The following is a 23,411-nucleotide window of genomic DNA, read 5'->3' on the forward strand; positions in this document are numbered from 1 at the left end:
TGGTGGTGGCAGGTGGTGGTGGTGGTGGTAGCGGCGTGGTGGTGGTGGTAGGTGGAGTGGTGGCGGTGGTGGTGGTGGTGGTGGTGGTGGTGGTGGTGGTAGTGGTGGTGGTGGAGGCGGTAGGTGGTGGTAGGCAGGTGGATGGTAGGTGGCAGTAGTAGGTGGTGGCCCAGCAGCAGTGAGCAGGTAGTAGGTAGTGCTAGTAGTAGGTGGTTAGCAGCCAGCAGCAGCAGCCAGCCGGCGGCAGCAGTAATTAGTAGTGAAGTGGTGGTAGTAGTAGTGGCAAGTGGGTAGTAGGTAGGTGAATTGTGAGTGAAGTTCCAGTGGTTGTGGTAGGTTCGTAGTTATGGTGGTTGGTAGGTGGTGGTAGGTGGTGGTGGTGGCGGACCAGAGTAGGCAGGTGGAGTGGAGACAGGTGGTGGCCGGTGGAAGTGGCAGCCAGGTGGTGGTGGTGGTAGCCCAGGTGGTAGGTGGTGGCGTGGTGGTGGCGGTGGTGGTGGTGGTGGTGGTAGGTGGCCGGTGAGTGGATGGTGGTGGTAGGTGGGTGGTGGTGGTGGTTGGTGGTGGTGGCTTGGATGGTGGTGGCTGATGGTGGTGGTAGTGGTGGTGGTGGCAGGTGGTAGGTAGGTAGTAGGTTGTGGATAGGTGCGTGTTGTGGTAGGTAGGTAGTGGTGGCGGTAGGTAGGTAGGTGGTTATTGGCGGTGGTGGTAGGTGGTGTGGGGAGATTGGTAGGTAGGTAGGCAGTGGTAGGTGAGTGGTGGTAGGTGGTGATGGTGGTGGTGGCCCTTGATGGATGGTAGCAGGCCCAGTGGTGGTGGTGGCCGGTGGTGGTGGTGGAGTGGTGGTGGCAGGTGGTGGTGGCCAGGTGGTGGTGGACGGTGGTGGTAGGCAGTGGTGGTGGTGGTGGTGGTGATGGTGGTGGTGGTAGGTGGGTGGTGGAGTGGTGGTGGTGGCGGTGGTGGTGGTGGAGTGGCCGGAGTGGTAGGTGGCCGTGGTAGGTGGTAGTGGTGGTGGTGGTAGGTGGTGGTGGTGGCAGTGGTAGTGGCAGTGGTAGTGAGTAGGTAGTAGGTAGGTGGTGTGATAGTAGGTAGGTCAGTATTGGTAGCAGGTGGTAGGTGGCAGTAGTGAGTAGTAGGAGTAGTAGGTAGGTAGTGATTTAGGTGGTGGTGGTGGTGCAGCAGGCGGCAGGTGGTAGGTAGGTTCTAGGTGCTAGGTAGGTGAGGTGGCCAGGTGGTGGAGTAGGTGGTGGCAGGTGGTGGAGTAGTAATAACAGTAGTAGTCGTAGTTGTAGTGCATGTTGTGGTAGTAGTAGTAACTGGTTATCTATCTCATCCCGCTGATGTTAATGCCAGCCTTGTGTACCCCAGCCTTGTGTACCCCAGCCTTGTGTACCTTACCCTTGTGTACCCCAGCGTTGTGTACCTTAGCCTTGTGTACCCCAGCCTTGTGTACCCCAGCCTTGTGTACCCCAGCCTTGTGTACCCCAGCCTTGTGTACCCCAGTCTTGTGTACCCCAGCCTTGTGTACCCCAGCCTTGTGTGCCCCAGCCTTGTGTACCCCAGCCTTGTGTACCCCAGCCTTGTGTACCCCAGCCTTGTGTACCCCAGCCTTGTGTACCCCAGCCTTGTGTACCCCAGCCTTGTGTGCCCCAGCCTTGTGTACCCCAGCCTTGTGTGCCCCAGCCTTGTGTACCCCAGCCTTGTGTACCCCAGCCTTGTGTACCCCAGTCTTGTGTACCCCAGCCTTGTGTACCCCAGCCTTGTGTGCCGCAGCCTTGTGTACCCCAGCCTTGTGTACCCCAGCCTTGTGTACCCCAGCCTTGTGTACCCCAGCCTTGTGTACCCCAGCCTTGTGTACCCCAGCCTTGTGTACCCCAGCCTTGTGTACCTTACCCTTGTGTACCCCAGCGTTGTGTACCTTAGCCTTGTGTACCCCAGCCTTGTGTACCCCAGCCTTGTGCACCCCAGCCTTGTGTACCCCAGCCTTGTGTACCCCAGCCTTGTGTACCCCAGCCTTGTGTACCTTACCCTTGTGTACCCCAGCGTTGTGTACCTTAGCTTTGTGTACCCCAGCCTTGTGTACCCCAGCCTTGTGTACCCCAGCCTTGTGTACCCCAGCCTTGTGTGCCCCAGCCTTGTGTACCTTACCCTTGTGTACCCCAGCGTTGTGTACCCCAGCCTTGTGTACCTTACCCTTGTGTACCCCAGCGTTGTGTACCTTAGCCTTGTGTACCCCAGCCTTGTGTACCCCAGCCTTGTGTACCCCAGCCTTGTGTACCCCAGCCTTGTGTACCCCAGCCTTGTGTACCCCAGCCTTGTGTACCTTACCCTTGTGTACCCCAGCCTTGTGTACCTTACCCTTGTGTACCCCAGCGTTGTGTACCTTAGCCTTGTGTACCCCAGCGTTGTGTACCCCAGCCTTGTGTACCCCAGCCTTGTGTACCTTAGCCTTTTGTACCCCAGCGTTGCGTACCCCAGCCTTGTGTACCTTACCCTTGTGTACCCCAGCGTTGTGTACCCCAGCGTTGTGTACCCCAGCCTTGTGTACCTTAGCCTTGTGTACCCCAGCCTTGTGTACCCCAGTCTTGTGTACCCCAGCCTTATGTACCCCAGTCTTGTGTACCCCAGTCTTGTGTACCCCTGCCTTGTGTACCCCAGCCTTGTGTACGCCAGCCTTGTGTAACCCAGCTTTGTGTACCCCAGCCTTGTGTACCCCAGCCTTGTGTACCCCAGTCTTGTGTACCCCAGTCTTGTGTTCCCCAGCCTTGTGTACCCCAGCCTTGCCTACCCCACCCTTGCCTACCCCACCCTTGCCTACCCCAGCCTTGCCTACCCCAGCCTTGCCTACTCCAGCCTTGCCTACCCCAGCCTTGCTTACCCCAGCCTTGCCTGCCCCAGCCTTGCCTGCCCCAGCCTTGCCTACCCCAGCCTTGCCTGCCCCAGCCTTGCCTGCCCCAGCCTTGCCTACCCCAGCCTTGCCTACCCCAGCCTTGCCTGCTACAGCCTTGCCTGCCCCAGCCTTGCCTACCCCAGCCTTGCCTACCCCAGCCTTGCCTACCCCAGCCTTGCCTACCTCAGCCTTGCCTGCCCCAGCCTTGCCTACCCCAGCCTTGCCTACCCCAGCCTTGCCTACCCCAGCCTTGCTTACCCCAGCCTTGCCTGCCCCAGCCTTGCCTGCCCCAGCCTTGCCTACCCCAGCCTTGCCTGCCCCAGCCTTGTCTGCCCCAGCCTTGCCTACCCCAGCCTTGCCTACCCCAGCCTTGCCTGCTACAGCCTTGCCTGCCCCAGCCTTGCCTACCCCAGCCTTGCCTACCCCAGCCTTGCCTACCCCAGCCTTGCCTACCCCAGCCTTGCCTGCCCCAGCCTTGCCTACCCCAGCCTTGCCTACCCCAGCCTTGCCTACCCCAGTTTTGCCTACCCCAGCCTTGCCTACCCCAGCCTTGCCTACCCCAACCTTGCTTACCCCAGCCTTGCCTACCCCAGCCTTGCCTGCTACAGCCTTGCCTGCCCCAGCCTTGCCTACCCCAGCCTTGCCTACCCCAGCCTTGCCTACCCCAGCCTTGCCTACCCCAGCCTTGCCTGCCCCAGCCTTGCCTACCCCAGCCTTGCCTACCCCAGCCTTGCCTACCCCAGTTTTGCCTACCCCAGCCTTGCCTACCCCAGCCTTGCCTACCCCAACCTTGCCTACCCCAGCCTTGCCTACCCCAGCCTTGCCTGCTACAGCCTTGCCTGCCCCAGCCTTGCCTACCCCAACCTTGCCTACCCCAGCCTTGCCTACCCCAGCCATGCCTACCCCAGCCTTGCCTACCCCAGCCTTGCCTACCCTAGCCTTGTCTACCCCAGCCTTGCCTACCCCAGCCTTTCCTTCCCCAGCCTTGCCTATCCCAGCCTTGCCTATCCCACCCTTGCCTACCCCACCCTTGCCTACCCCACCCTTGCCTGCCCCAGCCTTGCCTACCCCAGCCTTGCCTACCCCAGCCTTGCCTACCCTAGCCTTGCCTACCCCAGCCTTGCCTACCTCAGCCTTGCCTGCCCCAGCCTTGCCTACCCCAGCCTTGCCTACCCCACCCTTGCCTACCCCAGCCTTGCCTACCCCAGCCTTGCCTGCCCCAGCCTTGCCTACCCCACCCTTGCCTTTACCAGCCTTGCCTTTACCAGCCTTGCCTACCCCAGCCTTGCCTACCCCAACCTTGCCTACCCCTGCCTTGCCTACCCCAGCCTTGCCTACCCCAGTCTTGTGTACCCCAGCCTTGCCTACCCCAGCCTTGCCTACCCCAGCCTTGCCTACCCCAGCCTTGCCTACCCCAGCCTTGCCTACCTTACCCTTGCCTATCCCACTCTTGCCTATCCCACCCTTGCCTACCCCAGCCTTGCCTACCCTAGCCTTGCCTACCCCAGCCTTGCATGCCCCAGCCTTGCCTACCCCAGCCTTGCCTACCCCAACTTTGCCTACCCCAGCCTTGCCTACCCCAGCCTTGCCTACACCAGCCTTGCCTACCCCAGCCTTGCCTGCCCCAGCCTTGCCTACCCCAGCCTTGCCTACCCCAGCCTTGCCTACCCCAGCCTTGCCTACCCCAGCCTTGCCTACCCCAGCCTTGCCTACCCCAGCCTTGCCTGCCCCAGCCTTGCTTAAACACACTTGCTTCATTTGTACTGTCTCACCGGTCACTGTCGGTGTCCAGTATCGTGAGATAAATGTCTGGGAGAGACGATATCAGTATCGTAATGATTCGCCCGGGTGTAGAGCTCTGATAAAGCCTTACCTTGGAGTGAAATGCCTCTCGGAGAATAGAGAGGCTCAATGCCGCCTGGAGTTTTATGACCGACCGCGGGTTCTATTCCCTCCCGTGATATAGTTTGAGTATTTGTTGGTCCAATTGGGGCGATATGTCGTTTTAACCTTCCGTCACCTGAGCGCGGGTTGTGTATGTTGTGACTTGATAAAGCTCTACATGGAGTGAAACATCATAAAGCTCTACATGGAGTGGAATATAAGCTTATGAAGCTCTACAGTGAAACATGATTTAACTAAGCTCTACACAGGTTGAAACATCATAAAGCTCTACACAGAGTGAAACATAAAGCTCTACACAGAGTGAAACAAAGCTCTAAACAGAGTGAAACACCATAAAGCTCTACGCAGAGTGAAACATCATAAAGCTCTACACAGAGTGAAACATAAAGCTCTACACAGAGTGAAACAAAGCTCTACACAGAGTGAAACACCATAAAGCTCTACGCAGAGTGAAACATCATAAAGCTCTACACAGAGTGAAACATAAAGCTCTACACAGAGTGAAACATCATAAACCTCTACACTGAGCGAAACATCATAAAGCTCTACGCAGAGTAAAACACCATAAAACTCTACACAGAGTGAAACATCATAAAGCTCTACACAGAGTGAAACATAAAGCTCTACACAGAGTGAAACATCATAAAGCTCTACACAGAGTGAAACACCATAAAGCTCTACACAGAGTGAAACATCATAAAGCTCTACACAGAGTGAAACATAAAGCTCTACACAGAGTGAAACATCATAAAGCTCTACACTGAGCGAAACGCCATAAAGCTCTACGCAGAGTGAAACACCATAAAGCTCTACGCAGAGTGAAACACCATAAAGCTCTACGCAGAGTGAAACATCATAAAGCTCTACACAGAGTGGAACATTATAAAGCTCTACACAGAGTGAAACATCATAAAGCTCTACACTGAGCGAAACATCATAAAGCTCTACACAGAGTGAAACATCATAAAGCTCTACGCAGAGCGAAACATCATAAAGCTCTACACAGAGTGGAACATTATAAAGCTCTACACAGAGTGAAACATCATAAAGCTCTACACAGAGTGAAACATCATAAAGCTCTACACTGAGCGAAACATCATAAAGCTCTACACAGAGTGAAACACCATAAAGCTCTACACAGAGTGAAACATCATAAAGCTCTACACAGAGTGAAACATAAAGCTCTACACTGAGCGAAACATCATAAAGCTCTACACAGAGTGGAACATTATAAAGCTCTACACAGAGTGAAACATAAAGCTCTACACAGAGTGAAACATCATAAAGCTCTACACTGAGCGAAACATCATAAAGCTCTACACAGAGTGAAACATCATAAAGCTCTACACAGAGTGAAACATCATAAAGCTCTACACTGAGCGAATCATAAAGCTCTACACAGAGTGGAACATTATAAAGCTCTACACAGAGTGAAACATCATAAAGCTCTACACAGAGTGAAACATAAAGCTCTACACTGAGCGAAACATCATAAAGCTCTACACAGAGTGGAACATAAAGCTCTACACAGAGTGAAACATCATAAAGCTCTACACTGAGCGAAACATCATAAAGCTCTACACAGAGTGAAACATAAACTACACAGAGTGGAACATAAAGCTCTACGCAGAGTGAAACATCATAAAGCTCTACACAGAGTGGAACACAAAGCTCTACACAGTGAAACATCATAAAGCTCTACACTGAGCGAAATGTCATAAAGCTCTACACAGAGTGAAACATAAAGCTCTACACAGAGTGGAACATAAAGCTCTACGCAGAGTGAAACATCATAAAGCTCTACACAGAGTGGAACATAAAGCTCTACACAGAGTGAAACATCATAAAGCTCTAAGCATAGTGGAACATAAAGCTCTACACAGAGTGAAACATCATAAAGCTCTACACTGAGCGAAACATCATAAAGCTCTACACGGAGTGAAACATAAAGCTCTACACAGAGTGGAACATAAAGCTCTACGCAGAGTGAAACGTAAAGCTCTACACAGAGTAGAACATAAAGCTCTACACAGAGTGAAACATCATAAAGCTCTACACTGAGCGAAACATCATAAAGCTCTACGCAGAGTGAAACATCATAAAGCTCTACACAGAGTGGAACATAAAGCTCTACACAGAGTGAAATATCATAAAGCTCTACACTGAGCGAAACATCATAAAGCTCTACGCAGAGTGAAACATCATAAAGCTCTACACAGAGTGGAACATAAAGCTCTACGCAGAGTGAAACATCATAAAGCTCTACACAGAGTGGAACATAAAGCTCTACGCAGAGTGAAACATCATAAAGCTCTACACAGAGTGGAACATAAAGCTCTACGCAGTGTGTAACATCATAAAGCTCTACACTGAGCGAAACATCATAAAGCTCCACACAGAGAAACATTCTCTCACATTTTGTCGTTCCGACATGCCGTTCTCTCGACAAGACACACACACACTCACCACACAGAGGAACGTCGCCGCTCCAGCTGCCGTTCTTCTGACACGTTCTCTCTTCTCCTCCGAAGAGAACGAATCCTTCCAAGCACTTGTAGGCGACTCGTTCCCCTGGGAAGTAGAAACGACCTGTCGTGGAGACTGTGCCGTTCACTGGTCGTCCTGGTCGCCCGCACTGATTACCTGGGGAAGAACGACAGCTAATTTATTGCTATGTAATAATAAATGGGGAACGACAGGTGCTTTATTTTAGCAAGTGGAAATAAATGAGGGGACGACAGGTCGTGTAATGTAAAGTTTATTTGTTTGTCAAGGTTAGAAAGTGTAATTACAGTTGTGATTTGCTAAGTACCAAGATAGACACTGTCATGCCCAGGCATTTTGGGCAAACTACTCCTAATAAAACTAATTAAAACTAGATAAGATAATAGTACATAGTAACTATACTTAAAAGTAGACAAGAAAGCAAAAGACTTGGCAGACGATGCAACATCCCCCCAATGAAAAGCAGGGGTGTCACTAGCACGTTAAGAGACCATACAATAAGTGTCAGGGGCCCGAGACTGTTCAACTGCCTCCCAGCACACATAAGGGGGATTACCAACAGACCCCTGGCAGTCTTCAAGCTGGCACTGGACAAGCACCTAAAGTCAGTTCCGGATCAGCCGGGCTGTGGCTCGTACGTTGGTTTGCGTGCAGCCAGCAGCAACAGCCTGGTTGATCAGCCTCTGATCCACCAGGAGGCCTGGTCACAGACCGGGCCGCGGGGGCGTTGACCCCCGGAACTCTCTCCAGGTAAACTCCAGGTAAACTCCAGAGATAGTGGTTAACTATTCTAAAGTTTATTTAAACTTAATATAAGTGAGAGGTGGTAAGGTGGAGTAGGGTTCGGTGCAGGTGGTAATATATTATGGATTGGCAGAATTAAAAGCCAGGAGGTCATATAATGAAGCTAATTAGCAGATGTTTTAGTTGATTTGGTTAATATTGAGAGATAAGATGATTTTTTTAGCAAAATCCTAAATTTATAAGTTGTCAGGGATCCTTGACCTGTTCCGGTAGCGAGTTCCAGATCTTCTGGCCTTTTATGTGCATAGCGTTGTTACATAGTGAGAGTCTGACTCCGGGGATGTTGAAAAGTGCCTTATGCATTGTATTGTGACTGTGCATTCTGTTGTAACTGTTAAGAAGTTTTACGAGAGGGTTTATAGTGGAGTTTAATGTTCTGTATATGTAGTAAGTACCAATAATAAGAGTGTATGTCTTGTATATTTAGCAAGTTGAGTCTTTTGAGAAGTGGTGGAGTGTGCTGTCTAGCCCAGGAGCTGGTTATCACCCGCACACCAGCTTTTTGTTGGATTATTAAGGGTCTAAGGTGGTTGGCTGTGGTTGAGCCCCAGGCACAAATACCATAGGTGAGGTAAGGGTATATTAGAGAGTGGTACAGGGTACGGAGAGTCGTTTATGGTACATGGTATCGTATCTTGGAAAGGATTCTACTGATTTGGAAATTTTCTTGGTTATGTGATGGGTATGGAACTGAAATTTAAGATTACAGTCAAGGAGAAGACCTAGAAATTTGCCTCCATGTGTCTTGATATTGGGGAACCATTTAGCAGTATGTTAAGTTGGATATTTGAGGCTCTGTTGCCAAACAGCATGAAGTATGTTTTGTCTGTGTTGAGAGTGAGGTTGTTAGTCATCATCCAAGTATATATCTTTAGCAGTTCATTGTTTACAGTGTTTCTAAGCACAGCTGAGTGGGAGTAGACACAAGTAGTGTCATCTGGGAATAGAACTGGTTTAATGAGTTGGGATATATTGGGGAGATCATTGATGTAGATGAAAGAGGAGTGGGCCTAGGACACTACCCTGGGGTACTCCTACAGCTACAGGTTGGATAGCGGAGTTGACCCCATTTGCATGTACATACTGGTGTCTGTCGTTAAGACAGGATTTTAGGTAGTCAAGAGAATGTCCTCTTATGCCATAATGATTCAGTTTGAGGTGCCAGAGATTGTGGTCAACTGTGTCAAACACTTTTCTTAGGTCGATAAAGAGCCCCAGAGAATATTCATTTTTATCAAGAGCTGTGTATATTAGGTCAAGCATTTGTATAATAGCGTCATTCGTACTATTTTTTGGTCTAAATCCAAACTGTCATGGGTTAAGTATGTTGTTGGATGTAAGGTAGGAGTAAAGTCACTTGCGTATTATTTTGTCAAATATCTTGGTTAGTAAGGGCAAGTTTGATATGGGTCTGTAATTGTTCAAATCATTGGATCTCCACCTTTGTGGATCGGGGTGACCCTTGCTGTCTTGAGTCTGGATGGGAAGGTTGAGGAAGCTATAGATTTGTTAAACATTGTTGCAATAATGGGCGACAGTTCTGGTGCAGCTTTTTTATGTATGAATGGTGGCAAGTTATCTAGATCACCTGATTTGTTCATTAATGATGAGTGAGACGTCAGTGGGATTAGTTGTAGCTAGAAAATAGAGTATTTGGATAGTTGCCAGTGAGGTACTCGCTCAGATGGGTATTTGAGCTGGGAATTTGGCTTGCTAGTTTTGATCCTACAGTAGAGAAGAAGACAATAAATTTGTCGGCCGTGTCTACAGGTTTCATGTGAGGTACATCTGGTTTAGTTAAGTCTATCTCTCTATTTCCAGTCGGTTTCCTTGAGCCCAAAATTTTGGAGAGGGTTTGCCAGGTACTTTTCATATCACCTTTCATTTCACTAAATCTTTTTTCATAACACATTTGCTTTGATTTACGTATTAGTTTTGTGAGTATTTATGTGTATCTTTTAGTAAATTCTTTAGTAATTAAGCCTAATCTAAACTGTTTTTCAAGTTAGTATTTTTTATTAATAGATTTGAAGTACTTCTTCCTAGCCATGGGCTGTTTAGTTTTTCTGTGATCTGTTTCGTTTTGATTGGGCAATGTTTGTTGTAGAGGTTTAAGGTTTTATGTAAAAAAAATTCGACATGTTGATCGATATTATTACTGTCATTTAGCTCTCTCTGCCAGTCAATGACACCTAGTGCTAGTTTTTGGTTGTTTATCGATGTCTCATTATGCAGGCGAAATGAGATCTTTCTTGTTTCTTGAGGCAGTTTAGATAAGTTGGTTATGAGAAAGGTAGGATAGTGGTCTGTGGTGTTGTCTGTGATTATAGCTGCTTGTAGTGGTCTGTGGTGTTGTCTGTGATTATAGCTGCTTGTAGTGGTCTGTGGTGTTGTCTGTGATTGTACCTGCTTGTAGTGGTCTGTGGTGTTGTCTGTGATTATATCTGCTTGTAGTGGTCTGTGGTGTTGTCTGTGATTATACTTGCTTGTAGTGGTCTGTGGTGTTGTCTGTGATTATACCTGCTTGTAGTGGTCTGTGGTGTTGTCTGTGATTATACCTGCTTGTAGTGGTCTGTGGTGTTGTCTGTGATTATACCTGCTTGTAGTGGTCTGTGGTGTTGTCTGTGATTATATCTGCTTGTAGTGGTCTGTGGTGTTGTCTGTGATTATATCTGCTTGTAGTGGTCTGTGGTGTTGTCTGTGATTATACCTGCTTGTAGTGGTCTGTGGTGTTGTCTGTGATTATATCTGCTTGTAGTGGTCTGTGGTGTTGTCTGTGATTGTACCTGCTTGTAGTGGTCTGTGGTGTTGTCTGTGATTGTACCTGCTTGTAGTGGTCTGTGATGTTGTCTGTGATTATATCTGCTTGTAGTGGTCTGTGGTGTTGTCTGTGATTATATCTGCTTGTAGTGGTCTGTGGTGTTGTCTGTGATTATACCTGCTTGTAGTGGTCTGTGATGTTGTCTGTGATTATATCTGCTTGTAGTGGTCTGTGGTGTTGTCTGTGATTGTACCTGCTTGTAGTGGTCTGTGATGTTGTCTGTGATTATATCTGCTTGTAGTGGTCTGTGGTGTTGTCTGTGATTATATCTGCTTGTAGTGGTCTGTGGTGTTGTCTGTGATTATATCTGCTTGTAGTGGTCTGTGGTGTTGTCTGTGATTATATCTGCTTGTAGTGGTCTGTGGTGCTGTCTGTGATTGTACCTGCTTGTAGTGGTCTGTGGTGTTGTCTGTGATTATATCTGCTTGTAGTGGTCTGTGGTGTTGTCTGTGATTATATCTGCTTGTTGTGGTCTGTGGTGTTGTCTGTGATTGTACCTGCTTGTTGTGGGGTATCGTGTTGGTCAAGCAATGAGGCACTTGTCTCAGAGGTCGTGTCTTAGCATGTAATAATGAATGACGGAACGACAGGTCGTGTACTAGCATGTAATAATGAATGGGACAGCGACAGGTCGTGTTGTCTGTGATTGTACATGCTTGTTGTGGTCTGTGGTGTTGTCTGTGATTGTACCTGCTTGTTGTGGTCTGTGGTGTTGTCTGTGATTATACCTGCTTGTTGTGGTCTGTGGTGTTGTCTGTGATTATACCTGCTTGTTGTGGGGTATCGTGTTGGTCAAGCAATGAGGCACTTGTCTCAGAGGTCGTGTCTTAGCATGTAATAATGAATGACGGAACGACAGGTCGTGTACTAGCATGTAATTATGAATGGCGGAGCGACAGGTCGTGTACTAGTATGTAATAATGAATGGGACAGCGACAGGTCGTGTACTAACATATAATAATATATGGGGGAACGATAGGTCGTGCACTCGCATGTAATAATGAATGGCGGAGCGACAGGTAGTGTCTTAGCATGTAATAATGAATGACGGAACGACAGGTCGTGTACTAGCATGTAATAATGAGTGGGACAGCGACAGGTCGTGTTGTCTGTGATTGTACATGCTTGTAGTGGTCTGTGGTGTTGTCTGTGATTGTACCTGCTTGTAGTGGTCTGTGATGTTGTCTGTGATTGTACCTGCTTGTTGTGGTCTGTGGTGTTGTCTGTGATTGTACCTGCTTCTAGTGGTCTGTGGTGTTGTCTGTGATTGTACCTGCTTGTAGTGGTCTGTGGTGTTGTCTGTGATTGTACCTGCTTGTAGTGGTCTGTGGTGTTGTCTGTGATTGTACCTGCTTGTAGTGGTCTGTGGTGTTGTCTGTGATTGTACCTGCTTGTAGTGGTCTGTGGTGTTGTCTGTGATTGTACCTGCTTGTAGTGGTCTGTGGTGTTGTCTGTGATTATATCTGCTTGTAGTGGTCTGTGGTGTTGTCTGTGATTGTACCTACTGTAGTGGTCTGTGGTGTTGTCTGTGATTGTACCTGCTTGTAGTGGTCTGTGGTGTTGTCTGTGATTATATCTGCTTATAGTGGTCTGTGGTGTTGTCTGTGATTGTACCTGCTGTAGTGGTCTGTGCTGTTGTCTGTGATTGTATCTGCTTGTAGTGGTCTGTGGTGTTGTCTGTGATTATACCTGCTTGTTGTGGGGTATCGTGTTGGTCAAGCAATGAGGCACTTGTCTCAGAGGTCGTGTCTTAGCATGTAATAATGAATGACGGAACGACAGGTCGTGTACTAGCATGTAATTATGAATGGCGGAGCGACAGGTCGTGTACTAGTATGTAATAATGAATGGGACAGCGACAGGTCGTGTACTAACATATAATAATATATGGGGGAACGATAGGTCGTTCACTCGCATGTAATAATGAATGGCGGAGCGACAGGTCGTTTATCACGTAAAAATGAATGAAGTAATTAGGGTCAAGGGAGGTCATGGTCAAGGTTGTTACTGTCTCAAACTGAGGGAGGTCATGGTCAAGGTTGTTACTGTCTCAAACTGAGGGAGGTCATGGTCAAGGTTGTTACTGTCTCAAACTGAGGGAGGTCATGGTCAAGGTTATTACTGTCTCAAACTGAGGGAGGTCATGGTCAAGGTTTTACTGTCTCAAACTGAGGGAGGTCAGGGTCAAGGTTATTACTGTCTCAAACTGAGGGAGGTCATGGTCAAGGTTGTTACTGTCTCAAACTGAGGGAGGTCATGGTCAAGGTTATTACTGTCTCAAACTGAGGGAGGTCATGGTCAAGGTTGTTACTGTCTCAAACTGAGGGAGGTCATGGTCAAGGTTGTTACTGTCTCAAACTGAGGGAGGTCATGGTCAAGGTTTTACTGTCTCAAACTGAGGGAGGTCATGGTCAAGGTTATTACTGTCTCAAACTGAGGGAGGTCATGGTCAAGGTTGTTACTGTCTCAAACTGAGGGAGGTCATGGTCAAGGTTGTTAATGTCTCAAACTGAGGGAGGTCATGGTCAAGGTTTTACTGTCTCAAACTGAGGGAGGTCATGGTCAAGGTCGTTACTGTCTCAAACTGAGGGAGGTCATGGTCAAGGTCGTTACTGTCTCAAACTGAGGGAGGTCATGGTCAAGGTCGTTACTGTCTCAAACTGAGGGAGGTCATGGTCAAGGTTATTACTGTCTCAAACTGAGGGAGGTCATGGTCAAGGTTGTTACTGTCTCAAACTGAGGGAGGTCATGGTCAAGGTTTTACTGTCTCAAACTGAGGGAGGTCATGGTCAAGGTTGTTACTATCTCAAACTGAGGGAGGTCATGGTCAAGGTTGTTACTGTCTCAAACTGAGGGAGGTCATGGTCAAGGTTTTACTGTCTCAAACTGAGGGAGGTCATGGTCAAGGTTGTTACTGTCTCAAACTGAGGGAGGTCATGGTCAAGGTTGTTAATGTCTCAAACTGAGGGAGGTCATGGTCAAGGTTGTTACTATCTCAAACTGAGGGAGGTCATGGTCAAGGTTATTACTGTCTCAAACTGAGGGAGGTCATGGTCAAGGTTGTTACTGTCTCAAACTGAGGGAGGTCATGGTCAAGGTTTTACTGTCTCAAACTGAGGGAGGTCATGGTCAAGGTTGTTACTGTCTCAAACTTAGGGAGGTCATGGTCAAGGTTTTACTGTCTCAAACTGAGGGAGGTCATGGTCAAGGTTGTTAATGTCTCAAACTGAGGGAGGTCATGGTCAAGGTTGTTACTGTCTCAAACTGAGGGAGGTCATGGTCAAGGTTGTTACTGTCTCAAACTGAGGGAGGTCATGGTCAAGGTTATTACTGTCTCAAACTGAGGGAGGTCAGGGTCAAGGTTATTACTGTCTCAAACTGAGGGAGGTCATGGTCAAGGTTGTTACTGTCTCAAATTGAGGGAGGTCATGGTCAAGGTTATTACTGTCTCAAACTGAGGGAGGTCATGGTCAAGGTTGTTACTGTCTCAAACTGAGGGAGGTCATGGTCAAGGTTATTACTGTCTCAAACTGAGGGAGGTCATGGTCAAGGTTTTACTGTCTCAAACTGAGGGAGGTCATGGTCAAGGTTGATACTGTCTCAAACTGAGGGAGGTCATGGTCAAGGTTGTTACTGTCTCAAACTGAGGGAGGTCATGGTCAAGGTTTTACTGTCTCAAACTGAGGGAGGTCATGGTCAAGGTTGTTACTGTCTCAAACTGAGGGAGGTCATGGTCAAGGTTTTACTGTCTCAAACTGAGGGAGGTCATGGTCAAGGTTGTTACTGTCTCAAACTGAGGGAGGTCATGGTCAAGGTTTTACTGTCTCAAACTGAGGGAGGTCAGGGTCAAGGTTATTACTGTCTCAAACTGAGGGAGGTCATGGTCAAGGTTGTTACTGTCTCAAACTGAGGGAGGTCATGGTCAAGGTTGTTAATGTCTCAAACTGAGGGAGGTCATGGTCAAGGTTTTACTGTCTCAAACTGAGGGAGGTCATGGTCAAGGTTGTTACTGTCTCAAACTGAGGGAGGTCATGGTCAAGGTTTTACTGTCTCAAACTGAGGGAGGTCAGGGTCAAGGTTATTACTGTCCCAAACTGAGGGAGGTCATGGTCAAGGTTATTACTATCTCAAACTGAGGGAGGTCATGGTCAAGGTTATTACTATCTCAAACTGAGGGAGGTCATGGTCAAGGTTGTTACTGTCTCAAACTGAGGGAGGTCATGGTCAAGGTTATTACTATCTCAAACTGAGGGAGGTCATGGTCAAGGTTATTACTATCTCAAACTGAGGGAGGTCATGGTCAAGGTTGTTACTGTCTCAAACTGAGGGAGGTCATGGTCAACGTTGTTACTGTCTCAAACTGAGGGAGGTCATGGTCAAGGTTATTACTATCTCAAACTGAGGGAGGTCATGGTCAAGGTTGTTACTGTCTCAAACTGAGGGAGGTCATGGTCAAGGTTGTTAATGTCTCAAACTGAGGGAGGTCATGGTCAAGGTTTTACTGTCTCAAACTGAGGGAGGTCATGGTCAAGGTTATTACTGTCTCAAACTGAGGGAGGTCATGGTCAAGGTTGTTACTGTCTCAAACTGAGGGAGGTCATGGTCAAGGTTATTACTATCTCAAACTGAGGGAGGTCATGGTCAAGGTTATTACTATCTCAAACTGAGGGAGGTCATGGTCAAGGTTGTTACTGTCTCAAACTGAGGGAGGTCATGGTCAAGGTTGTTACTGTCTCAAACTGAGGGAGGTCATGGTCAAGGTTATTACTGTCTCAAACTGAGGGAGGTCATGGTCTAGGTTGTTACTGTCTCAAACTGAGGGAGGTCATGGTCAAGGTTATTACTGTCTCAAACTGAGGAAGGTCATGGTCAAGGTTATTACTGTCTCAAACTGAGGGAGGTCATGGTCAAGGTTGTTACTGTCTCAAACTGAGGGAGGTCATGGTCAAGGTTTTACTGTCTCAAACTGAGGGAGGTCAGGGTCAAGGTTATTACTGTCTCAAACTGAGGGAGGTCATGGTCAAGGTTGTTAATGTCTCAAACTGAGGGAGGTCATGGTCAAGGTTGTTACTGTCTCAAACTGAGGGAGGTCATGGTCAAGGTTGTTACTGTCTCAAACTGAGGGAGGTCATGGTCAAGGTTGTTACTGTCTCAAACTGAGGGAGGTCATGGTCAAGGTTTTACTGTCTCAAACTGAGGGAGGTCATGGTCAAGGTTGTTACTGTCTCAAACTGAGGGAGGTCATGGTCAAGGTTGTTACTGTCTCAAACTGAGGGAGGTCATGGTCAAGGTTTTACTGTCTCAAACTGAGGGAGGTCATGGTCAAGGTTGTTACTGTCTCAAACTGAGGGAGGTCATGGTCAAGGTTGTTACTGTCTCAAACTGAGGGAGGTCATGGTCAAGGTTGTTACTGTCTCAAACTGAGGGAGGTCAGGGTCAAGGTTATTACTGTCTCAAACTGAGGGAGGTCATGGTCAAGGTTGTTACTGTCTCAAACTGAGGGAGGTCAGGGTCAAGGTTTTACTGTCTCAAACTGAGGGAGGTCAGGGTCAAGGTTTTACTGTCTCAAACTGAGGGAGGTCATGGTCAAGGTTTTACCGTCTCAAACTGAGGGAGGTCATGGCCAAGGTTGTTACTGTCTCAAACTGAGGGAGGTCAGGGTCAAGGTTGTTACTGTCTCAAACTGAGGGAGGTCAGGGTCAAGGTTGTTACTGTCTCAAACTGAGGGAGGTCATGGTCAAGGTTATTACTGTCTCAAACTGAGGGAGGTCATGGCCAAGGTTGTTACTGTCTCAAACTGAGGGAGGTCAGGGTCAAGGTTGTTACTGTCTCAAACTGAGGGAGGTCATGGTCAAGGTTTTACTGTCTCAAACTGAGGGAGGTCAGGGTCAAGGTTGTTACTGTCTCAAACTGAGGGAGGTCATGGTCAAGGTTTTACTGTCTCAAACTGAGGGAGGTCATGGTCAAGGTTTTACTGTCTCAAACTGAGGGAGGTCAGGGTCAAGGTTGTTACTGTCTCAAACTGAGGGAGGTCATGGTCAAGGTTTTACTGTCTCAAACTGAGGGAGGTCAGGGTCAAGGTTGTTACTCTCTCTTCCTTCCTTTCTCCCTTTATTCTCCCATTCCTCCCTTTTTGCTTTCTTTCCTTCGTTCCTCTGTTTATTCCTTCTTCTCTTTCCTCCCACCTGTGTTCCCTCCCTCCTGTGTTCCCTCCCACCTGCGTTCCCTCCCACCTGTGTTCCCTCCCACCTGTGTTCCCTCCCACCTGTCTTCCCTCCCACCTGTGTTCCCTCCTACCTGTGTTCCCTCCCACCTGTGTTCCCTCCCTCCTGTGTTCCCTCCCACCTGCGTTCCCTCCCACCTGTGTTCCCTCCCACCTGTGTTCCCTCCCACCTGTCTTCCCTCCCACCTGTGTTCCCTCCTACCTGTGTTCCCTCCCACCTGTGTTCCCTCCCACCTGTGATCCCTCCCACCTGTGTTCCCTCCCACCTGTGTTCCCTCCCACCTGTGTTCCCTCCCACCTGTGATCCCTCCCACCTGTGTTCCCTCCCACCTGTGTTTCCTCCCACCTGTGTTCCCTCTCACCTGTGCTCCCTCCCAAATGTGTTCCCTCCCACCTGTGTTCCCTCCCACCTGTGCTTCCTCCCACCTGTGTTCCCTCCCACCTGTGATCCCTCTCACCTGTGTTCCCTCCCACCTGTGTTCCCTCCGACCTGTGTTCCCTCCCACCTGTGTTCCTTCCCACCTGTGTTCCTTCCCACCTGTCTTCCTTCCCACCTGTGTTCCCTCCCACCTGTGTTCCCTCCCACCTGTGCTTCCTCCCACCTGTGTTTCCTCCCACCTGTGTTCCCTCCCACCTGTGTTCATTCCCACATGTGTTCCCTCCCACCTGTGTCACCTCCCATCTGTGTTCCCTCCCACCTGTGCTTCCTCCCACCTGTGTTCCCTCCCACCTGTGTTCCCTCCCACCTGTGTTCCCTCCCGCCTGTGTTCCTTCCCACCTGTGTTCCCTCTCACTTGTGTTCCCTCCCACTTGTGTTCCCTCCCACCTGTGTTCCCTCTCACCTGTGTTCCCTCCCACCTGTGCTTCCTCCCACCTGTGTTCCCTCCCACCTGCGATCCCTCCCACCTGTGTTCCCTCCCACCAATGTTCCCTCCCACCTGTGTTCCCTCCCCCAGTGTTCCCTCCCTCCAGTGTTCCCTCCCTCCAGTGTTCCCTCCCACCTGTGTTCCCTCCCTCCTGTGTTCCCTCCCACCAGCGTACCCTCCCACCTGTGTTCCCTCCGTCCATTTTTCCCTCTCACCAGTGTTCCCTCTCACCAGTGTTCCCTCCCACCTGTGTTCCCATCCTCCAGTGTTCCCTTTCACCTGTGTTCCCTCCCTCCAGTGTTCCCTCTCACCAGTGTTCCCTCCCTCCAGTGTTCCCTCCGACCTGTGTTCCCTCCCTCCAGTGTTCCCTCTCACCTGTGTTCCCTCCCTCCAGTGTTCCCTCCCACCTGTGTTCCCTCCCTCCAGTGTTCCCTCCCACCTGTGTTCCCTCCCTCCAGTGTTCCCTCCCACCTGTGTTCCCTCCCTCCAGTGTTCCCTCCCACCTGTGTTCCCTCCCTCCAGTGTTCACTCTCACCAGTGTTCCCTCCCACCAGTGTTCCCTCCGTCCAGTGTTCCCTCTCACCAGTGTTCCCTCTCACCAGTGTTCCCTCCCACCAGTGTTCCTCCGTCCAGTGTTCCCTCTCACCAGTGTTCCCTCCCTCCAGTGTTCCCTCTCACCAGTATTCCCTCTCACCAGTGTTCCCTCTCACCAGTGTTCCCTCTCACCAGTGTTGCCTCTCACCATTGTTCCCTCTCACCAGTGTTCCCTCTCACCAGTGTTCCCTCTCACCAGTGTTCCCTCCCACCAGTGTTCCCTCTCACCAGTGTTCCCTCCCTCCAGTGTTCCCTCTCACCTGTGTTCCCTCCCTCCAGTGTTCCCTCCCACCTGTGTTCCCTCCCTCCAGTGTTCCCTCCCACCTGTGTTCCCTCCCTCCAGTGTTCCCTCCCACCAGTGTTCCCTCCGTCCAGTGTTCCCTCTCACCAGTGTTCCCTCTCACCAGTGTTCCCTCTCACCAGTGTTCCCTCCCACCAGTGTTCCTCCGTCCAGTGTTCCCTCTCACCAGTGTTCCCTCTCACCAGTGTTCCCTCTCACCAGTGTTACCTCTCACCAGTGTTCCCTCTCACCAGTGTTCCCTCTCACCAGTGTTCCCTCACTCCAGTGTTCCCTCCCTCCAGTGTTCCCTCTCACCAGTGTTCCCTCTCACCAGTGTTCCCTCTCACCAGTGTTCCCTCTCACCAGTGTTCCCTCTCACCAGTGTTCCCTCTCACCAGTGTTCCCTCTCACCAGTGTTCCCTCTCACCAGTGTTCCCTCTCACCAGTGTTCCCTCTCACCAGTGTTCCCTCCCACCAGTGTTCCCTCTCACCAGTGTTCCCTCTCACCAGTGTTCCCTCTCACCAGTGTTCCCTCTCACCAGTGTTCCTTCTCACCAGTGTTCCCTCTCACCAGTGTTCCCTCTCACCAGTGTTCCCTCTCACCAGTGTTCCCTCTCACCAGTGTTCCCTCTCACCAGTGTTCCCTCTCACCAGTGTTCCCTCTCACCAGTGTTCCCTCCCACCAGTGTTCCCTCTCACCAGTGTTCCCTCTCACCAGTGTTCCCTCTCACCAGTGTTCCCTCTCACCAGTGTTCCCTCTCACCAGTGTTCCCTCTCACCAGTGTTCCCTCTCACCAGTGTTCCCTCTCACCAGTGTTCCCTCTCACCAGTGTTCCCTCTCACCAGTGTTCCCTCTCACCAGTGTTCTCTCTCACCAGTATTCCCTCTCACCAGTGTTCCCTCTCACCAGTGTTCCCTCTCACCAGTGTTCCCTCTCACCAGTGTTCCCTCTCACCAGTGTTCCCTCTCACCAGTGTTCCCTCTCACCAGTGTTCCCTCCCACCAGTGTTCCCTCTCACCAGTGTTCCCTTTCACCAGTGTTCCCTCTCACCAGTGTTCCCTCCCACCAGTGTTCCCTCCCACCAGTGTTCCCTCTCTCCAGTGTTCCCTCCCACCAGTGTTCCCTCTCACCAGTGTTCCCTCTCACCAGTGTTCCCTCCCACCAGTGTTCCCTCTCACCAGTGTTCCCTCTCACCAGTGTTCCCTCTCACCAGTGTTCCCTCTCACCCTCCAGGAAGTATACCTTCTATCTCCCTATTTACATATTTTCCTGTGTGTATGTTTGTGTTGAGTCTCAGCTCCTGGCTCCTCAGGTGAACCTTCAGGTGAACCTCTGCGTACATCAGTAAGAACTTAAGCTTCCCTCCCCTTGGATCAAACTTGACTTCCAGAACATAAACACAAATATGGACATATAACATGAGGACGTAGAGAGAGAAGCATTAAATATCACTTGTTAATGTGATAGTTATCTCCGGGTTACCATCTGGTGATGCTCTCTCTCTCTCTCTCTCTCTCTCTCTCTCTCTCTCTCTCTCTCTCACTCTCTCTCTCTCTCTCTCTCTCTCTCTCTCTCTCTCTCTCTCTCTCTCTCTCTCTCTCTCTCTCTCTCTCTCTCTCTCTCTCTCTTGTTATTAATATTAAAGGTAACTTACAGCTGGGCGTGTATATTCATGGCTCTACATACCTAGAGGTGTATATCTCAGTGTATATACAGAGAGGTGTATATCACAGTGTATATACACTGAGAGGTGTATATCACAGTGTATATACACTGAGAGGTGTATATCTCAGTGTATATACAGAGAGGTGTATATCACAGTGTATATACACTGAGAGGTGTATATCACAGTGTATATACACTGAGAGGTGTATATCTCAGTGTATATACACTGAGAGGTGTATATCACAGTGTATATACACTGAGAGGTGTATATCTCAGTGTATATACACTGAGAGGTGTATATCTCAGTGTATATACACTGAGAGGTGTATATCACAGTGTATATACACTGAGAAGTGTATATCTCAGTGTATATACATTGAGAGGTGTATATCTCAGTGTATATACACTGAGAGGTGTATATCTCAGTGTATATACACTGAGAGGTGTATATCTCAGTGTATATACACTGAGAGGTGTATATCTCAGTGTATATACACTGAGAGGTGTATATCTCAGTGTATATACACTGAGAGGTGTATATACACTGAGAGGTGTATATCACAGTGTATATACACTGAGAGGTGTATATCTCAGTGTATATACACTGAGAGGTGTATATCTCAGTGTATATACACTGAGAGGTGTATATCTCAGTGTATATTCACTGAGAGGTGTATATCTCAGTGTATATACACTGACAGGTGTATATCTCAGTGTATATTCACTGACAGGTGTATATCTCAGTGTATATACACTGACAGGTGTATATCTCAGTGTATATTCACTGACAGGTGTATATGTCAGTGTATATTCACTGAGAGGTGTATATCTCAGTGTATATACACTGAGAGGTGTATATACACTGAGAGGTGTATATCACAGTGTATATACACTGAGAGGTGTATATCTCAGTGTATATACACTGAGAGGTGTATATCTCAGTGTATATACACTGAGAGGTGTATATCTCAGTGTATATTCACTGAGAGGTGTATATCTCAGTGTATATACACTGACAGGTGTATATCTCAGTGTATATTCACTGACAGGTGTATATCTCAGTGTATATACACTGACAGGTGTATATCTCAGTGTATATTCACTGACAGGTGTATATGTCAGTGTATATTCACTGAGAGGTGTATATCTCAGTGTATATACACTGAGAGGTGTATATCACAGTGTATATACACTGAGAGGTGTATATCTCAGTGTATATACACTGAGAGGTGTATATACACTGAGAGGTATATATCTCAGTGTATATACACTGAGAGGTGTATATCTCAGTGTATATACACTAAGAGGTGTATATCTCAGTGTATATACACTGAGAGGTATATATCTCAGTGTATATACACTGAGAGGTGTATATCTCAGTGTATATACACTGAGAGGTGTATATCTCAGTATATATACACTGAGAGGTGTATATCACAGTGTATATACACTGAGAATGAATTTTAATCCCTAGTATCGGTAATAAAGTATTCTTATCCGGTGGTTGACAGGCGAGATTCAACCTTAATAACTTTAGTGTGTTTGATGGACGTTTAACAACGCAGTTAACTAACCTTTGTGTATTAACCGGGACCATTGTTAACCTACACTGTCATACATATATTGATGACGTCTGTGTGACTATTTTTCATTTGCATTACTTCCCTCTTTCCCCTCTTCCTTCCTTCCCCTCTTCCTTCCTTCCCCTCTTCCTTCCTTCCCCTCTTCCTTCATCCTTTACTTCCTTCCAGCTTCCCTCTCTGTAGAAGTGTTGTGCAATATTATCTGCCTAGGCAAGAGAGAGAGAGAGAGAGAGAGAGAGAGAGAGAGAGAGAGAGAGAGAGAGAGAGAGAGAGAGAGAGAGAGAGAGAGAGAAAGACTTAAAAACGGCAACAATAACAATAAGAGGGTTGAGGTGTTGCAGACACTTGTTCAAGGTGATTCAAGCCACTTTAGACTTTCTCTCGCGACACCCAAATGCGTCATTCAGAGGAGGAGGTGCTGGAGGAGGTGTTGGAGGAGGTGTTGGAGGTGTTGGAGGAGGTGTTGGAGGAGGTGTTGGAGGTGTTGGAGGAGGTGTTGGAGGAGGTGTTGGAGGAGGTGCTGGAGGAAGTGTTGGAGGTGTTGGAGGAGGTGCTGGAGGAGGTGTTGGAGGAGGTGTTGGAGGAGGTGCTGGAGGAGGTGTTGGAGGTGTTGGAGGAGGTGTTGGAGGAGGTGTTGGAGGTGTTGGAGGAGGTGTTGGAGGAGGTGTTGGAGGAGGTGCTGGAGGAAGTGTTGGAGGTGTTGGAGGAGGTGCTGGAGGAGGTGTTGGAGGAGGTGTTGGAGGAGGTGCTGGAGGAGGTGTTGGAGGAGGTGTTGGAGGAGGTGCTGGAGGAAGTGTTGGAGGTGTTGGAGGAGGTGCTGGAGGAGGTGTTGGAGGAGGTGCTGGAGGAGGTGTTGGAGGTGTTGGAGGAGGAGGTGCTGGAGGAGGTGTTGGAGGAGGTGTTGGAGGAGGAGATGAAGGAGGAGGAGGAGATGGAGAAGGAGGAGAAGACTCTTACCAGCAGCATCACGAATAAAAGATAAGGTGATAATGGAATAATAATAATAATAATAATAATAATAATAATAATAATAATCTTTCTATTAGCACCTACTTAGTGCAAGGTGAACAGTTACAGCAGGTGTAAGGTGACTAACACCTAGGTACCTACTTAGTGCAAGGTGAACAGTTACAGCAGGTGTAAGGTGACTAACACCTAGGTACCTACTTAGTGCAAGGTGAACAGTTACAGCAGGTGTAAGGTGACTAACACCTAGGTACCTACTTACTGCTAGGTGAACAGTGACAGCAGGTGTAAGGTAACTAACACCTAGG

The 23,411-nt window shown here is 48.8% G+C and overlaps 1 protein-coding gene across 1 annotated transcript in view; it reads right to left on the reverse strand.

The window, feature by feature from the left end:
• LOC128687311 (uncharacterized) overlaps nucleotides 1-23,411 on the reverse strand; it is a gene marked incomplete in the record, with an annotated part of 219,822 nt that overhangs the window by 44,160 nt on the left and 152,251 nt on the right. The window contains 1 exon segment of the mRNA XM_070098341.1: nucleotides 7,262-7,438. Coding sequence (XP_069954442.1) covers nucleotides 7,262-7,438 — 177 coding nt within the window.

Source organism: Cherax quadricarinatus, chromosome 62, assembly GCF_038502225.1.
Source record: "Cherax quadricarinatus isolate ZL_2023a chromosome 62, ASM3850222v1, whole genome shotgun sequence".
Classification (NCBI taxonomy): domain Eukaryota; kingdom Metazoa; phylum Arthropoda; class Malacostraca; order Decapoda; family Parastacidae; genus Cherax; species Cherax quadricarinatus.